The 5,464-nt window shown below is 40.9% G+C and overlaps 1 protein-coding gene across 1 annotated transcript in view; it reads left to right on the forward strand.

The window, feature by feature from the left end:
- Positions 1-5,464, forward strand: part of nid2a (nidogen 2a (osteonidogen)) — a gene marked incomplete in the record, with an annotated part of 31,943 nt that overhangs the window by 16,528 nt on the left and 9,951 nt on the right. The window contains 7 exon segments of the mRNA XM_035677567.1: positions 1,975-2,121; positions 2,741-2,869; positions 4,335-4,460; positions 4,593-4,729; positions 4,822-4,927; positions 5,081-5,214; positions 5,299-5,404. Of these exon segments, the coding sequence (XP_035533460.1) occupies positions 1,975-2,121; positions 2,741-2,869; positions 4,335-4,460; positions 4,593-4,729; positions 4,822-4,927; positions 5,081-5,214; positions 5,299-5,404 (885 nt within the window).

A 5,464-nucleotide genomic window follows, 5' to 3' on the forward strand; every position in this document is an offset into this window, starting at 1 on the left:
TCTCTCTCTCTCTCTCTCTAATTATCCCTCAGTCTTTTCTCCCATCCACATGTATCTCACCCTCTCATCTCCCCTTCTTCCCGGCCACATTCAGGACTTTGAAGAGTCTCCCTCTCTTTGATAATGAGCCAAAACTGGCCTCTGGCTGTAAGAGATGGAGGCAAGCTGTGTCTAATGTCTGTGTGTTTGATTTTGTTTAGGTGTAAGTGTGTGTGGTGTTGTTTAGGGTGGATAATGCCCTTCATTGTAAAGAAAAAGCCCCTCTTAAAACACTTAAACATCATTAAAAACAGATATTACTGACATTTTCTTTAAGGTGGTTTGCTTTTCTTATTCTTGTGGCTAACTGCACATGTGTAGACATTATGACCAACTGGACTCCAAAGCTCTTTTTTTTTCTTCCTTAAATAGAAGTTAAACTATGCAGACATTGAAACTCTCTATATAACCTTAATAAATGCCATATTTGGAATAATATCTAGATGGTATGTAGAGGAAAGGTTCTCCATTAAAAGCAACATTATTTTCAAGAGATATTTAGACAATGTGACAGGAAAGACATCTCAAAACACATTTTCTTTCGGTATTTACTATGTTTTTAGAGCATTATTTAAACTGTGGGACATCAAACAAGAATATCACTTGAAACCAGTACTATTGAACCGCAGTGGTTCAGATACAGTGCCTAGAGAAAGGCTCTTGACACCAGTTCCCGATTCCCACTGTGCCACCCATCCTGATTTATTTTGAAGCACAGTCACTTAATTCTAAGCATATTTATTTAAGTCTTTCACATTCTTTTCTAATGATTTCCCATGGTTTTCTTCACTCTTCCAGAAACAAGTATGAGGGTTGTTGTTTAACATTTTTAGTGTGTCTGAGATGTACGTTGGTATGAAGGACACACATCTGCTCACTCATCCCTCTGTCTGTGCATCTCTCTCATGTATATGTGCATCTAACCTCATCCATATGTTGACTATTGAGAACATGAAGGGAGTCACTTCCTAAGAGGAAACCGTCCTATGGGAGTCTGTCTGGAGTGATTTTACATGTGTGTTTGGTTAGGCTATCTTGTAATCATCACTGTAATCATTGGGACTTTTACTGGTGAATAATACAGATCTCAATTAATCTCAATTCAGGATATTTGGAGTGTTGCAGAGTCTGTGCAGCACATTTTTCTTGCCATGTGTTTCTGCATGCACAGGAAATACTTTAATGTTTTTCTGTCTCTTCAGGTTTATTTGAAACGTATTAACTGTTGTTGTTTTATTCAACCTCTATCTGTGCTGCTAAATCCTTCTTACTGTGGTGTTTTTACATTTACACTAGCCAATTATACAGTTCACAGTTTACATGATGCCAGTGGTGCTAAATGTTGCTACTTGAGTTTACAAGTAACAACGCTTTTATCCCTGTTGTGCTCACAAATGTATCCACATGCTGCTCTGAACGATTGAGAGCAATTAGGGGTTCAGTGTCTTGCTCAAGGACAACATGTGGGACAGGACAGGGATCAAACCAATAATAACATCTTAAGGAACATCTTATCTTAACCACCAACCTTAATCTGTTCTGATTAAAATCTTACATTATAACATATCATAAGATTTGTGCAATGCATTGTTACAGATTAAACCAATGGTTTTCAACCTTTTTCACAAGTTTAAGTACCTCCTTAATCATCTCCAGAACCCTCAGCTTTTTCTTGTTACCCTTTTGGTGTTTGGGAACCACTGCAGTAAACTACCAAATTGTATATAAAGTAGCTATAATGGTAAATTGCTACTTACTGAGTAATCAGTATTAACAGTCGAATAATGTTATATATCAGTCAGAAGGGTCCATTCTGCATAATGGGTACTTGTAATTTTGACATCATTTTTCAGTTTTGTACATTATTGTATTGTAAGGATCTTCTTTATCTTTTATCCCTCATGACATTTAATGTGTCTCTCCTCCACTCTGTAGTTGAGTCAACAGGGCCGGAGCTGGTCAACCCCTGCTACGCTGGGAACCATGACTGTGACACCACAGCCCAGTGTATCCCACTGGAGGGCCAGGCCTTCCAGTGCCAGTGTGCTACTGGTTACAGAGGGGATGGACGCAACTGTTACGGTACGGGCTTGCATGTACACGTACAGCATCCTGTTAGAGAAGTCTTTCTGGATATACAGCATGTCATTGTATGTACATTGCAAAGTATTTTATGGTGCTATGTTTAGTCTCACACACTTACACACACAAACACATGCTGACAAAGTTAAAGACAGTTCAAGGCAGTTTGTCTGTGTTTAATCAACATCTGTCCATCTAGTGTAGAGGGGTCAAGTACAGGCGGGATGGAATGAATCATCTTACGCTCTTCTCTTCGTCCCTCTCTGCCTCTCCCTCCTCCTCCAGGTTAATCTGTAGTTAACAGGGCCTTGCAGGGCTTTAAGCTGGTGCATGGCCTGTCATTAGCCCAGCAGCAGGTCTTTCTCTCCTGCTGATAGCACTAGGAAAGCCCCAGGCTCAGCCTTAGTTCCCATGACTGGGCCTCAGTGTCTCTCTTTGGTCACATTATCATTGAGGTTTTGTCCTGTATGTTGCACAGTACATTTAAGAATGCAGTCCAGAATCCATTTAATTCCACCCTTAATTGCAGTTTTTATACTCAAATGCTACAAGTTGTTAGATCGGGGATTCCTGGTTTACAGGCTCATGTCTCACTTTCTCTCTTTTTCTCTCACTGCAGACGTAGATGAGTGTGCGGAGAGCTTGACTTCGTGCGGTGCTCATGCTCAGTGCGTGAACCTGCCTGGTAGCCATCGCTGCCAGTGCCAGAGTGGCTATGAGTTTGGCTTCGACGGGCATACCTGTGTTGGTGAGTAGCAATGAGTGAGATATACTAAAGACAAGACTACAGTGTACAGTATGCACGCATGACATGAATTTGAGCTCTGACTGGGAACAAGACTCAAGAGTCTTTAGGCTGTATCTGGGCACAGTGGTAAACACATCCTGAGTCACTTCAATACAATCTGAGGTTTTACCACTACAACCTTATTTTGTTTGGTATGACCAGGAGCTTATGGTGACATTACCGAGCCAGTTTGCTGATTTTATGACCCTTCCGTTTCATAACACTACGGTATTTACCATTACCCTGTATTGTCACTTAGGGCCACAGTGGCACTGTTTCAAAGGTCTCTTTAGCCAAAGTTATGTAGTCTCTTGCTTTACAGGGTCATTTGTGTGACTGAACCTGATGGTCACCAACGTTATTACGATTATCAAATGTCATGGCAATCCAATCAATAAATTTTTTGAGATGTTTTAGACAGGAACAAAACTGACATTACATCCCTAGAGCCAAATTAATACCCAGTAAAGAAACTTTTCAGTACTTGAAAGTTCCCTAAGCAGGATCCCGTCTAATGTGCTTTTTGTCTTTCAACACCTGTTAATTAGTCTCTAGAGTGAATGACAAGCCCATTGTAGTTGGTAGTCTTTGAGCTGAGCTCTATGACACTCCATCATTTAACTAATAGTACATCATCAATGATATCAGCTAAAGCCACTAAACATAAAGGTTTGACTTTAGAACAACGTAATTTACAACCACTGAACGTGCTGCTTTGTGCTGAGTCAGGCAGTGTCCGCCTGTCTTCCTGCATGCACTGTAATTGTGATAAATGTGAAGCTCTTCACATGCAAATAAAAAGAAACCCTCTGTAAACATATACTTTATTACAATGGCAAACATGTCATTCTTCCATCTTCATGTCCTTTCCATGGTTTGGTTGTCAGACTCAGTCACACAAGAGAGGTTTTCCTGCATGTTCCAAAATGAGCTGAATATTTGGAAGAGACCCACATATTTGTCCAAGCAAAGGCATAACATTTCTTCCACAACAGTAACGCACAGCTGCAAAAGCTAGGAAACACAGCAAGAGGGGAGGATGGGTGAGAAATGTGAGAACAAGAGTGGGAATGAGAGAGACTAATGTGAGAAGGAGAGGGTGAGATTAGACAGGAGAGGGGGTGAAAGTGAAAGACAAATGGAGCAATGACACAATGTGTGTTTTTCTTGGAATGTGTGGAGGAGAGAGGTCCTGCCGGTGTGTCTGTGTGTGTGTGTGTGTGTGTGTCCTCTTTTCACCCATCAGTGTGAACTTTTGATGAACTTCCCTTAAACCCTCCCTTTCTCCCTCGATAGATAATGCAGATATTTTATATAATGATCCAAAATCACCAAATAAATATTGATAAGAAACCAAACATCATTTATATGTTTCAGTATAAATATGTGGAGTTTATATTGAGGATGTACTCCCTCTGTTTTTTAGATATAGATGAGTGCAGCACCTCTCCATGTCACATCAGTGCCAGATGTATCAATGGACTGGGTTCCTTCCAGTGTCAGTGCCAGCCTGGGTTTTATGGTGATGGTTTCTACTGTTCCCAGCAGCAAGGTCAGTAAAATTGCCAGAAAGAAAGAAAAACATGTACTTATCAACGTGTATGCAATGTGGAAATAGCTTCTGGATATTCTGTATAAATGACAACACATATAAAACACATATGTTTTAATTATTTGACTACAGGACAGACAGTTCGTCCAAAGACCCAGTGTGAACAGCACAGAGACAGTCTGCAGAGTGGATTTGAAGAAGGTGGTCGAACAAAACTTGGAGCCTTCATCCCCCAGTGCGACTCTGAGGGACGGTACCGAACACTGCAGGTGAGCATTGACTGGTGGTAAATGTACGTGGCTGACTGTTGACATGAGTTAAGTGACATACTGATTTGGAAATGTTTAATAATTCATTACAGTGTCACGGCTCTACTGGACATTGTTGGTGTGTGGACAGTAGGGGGCAGGAGAGAACAGGAACCAGAACTCCATCTGGTACACCACCTAGAGACTGTGACAAACCAGGTGACCACTGACAGTCTATTGTATCTAAATGCATCAAAGAGTGATTGCTTGATGGCAACATCTGAGTTTTCAAAGTTGTTTTTTTCTCTAGAAGCTGGTCTTCTAGAAAATAATTATTATTATTTTCCATTTTGTATATCTTTATCTCTCCAGACGAACCAGAGCGTCCTAAAACTCACTGTGAGCACCACAGAGACAGTGTACAGACTACCAGTCCAGAGGGATATCCTATTGTTGGAGCCTTTATACCTGAGTGCGATGCTAATGGACAGTACAGATCTCAACAGGTAAGTTCTTGTTTTAATTTATGACGACATGGAGACATAATGTCATTGCTCTGTCATTATGATTACTGTTACTGTGTATTTCAGTGTCATGGTTCCACTGGATACTGTTGGTGTGTGGACAGTAGGGGACAGGAGAGACCAGGAACAAGAACACAACCTGATTCAATACCCACTGACTGTGACAAACCAGGTGAGGAAAATGCATCCTCCTCAGTCTATCCCAGAATGTAGATGTTCTCTGAGTGTGTTT

Source organism: Morone saxatilis, unplaced genomic scaffold (genome assembly GCF_004916995.1).
Source record: "Morone saxatilis isolate NCDOM2014 unplaced genomic scaffold, NCSU_SB_2.0 Contig6, whole genome shotgun sequence".
NCBI classification, from domain to species: Eukaryota; Metazoa; Chordata; class Actinopteri; family Moronidae; genus Morone; species Morone saxatilis.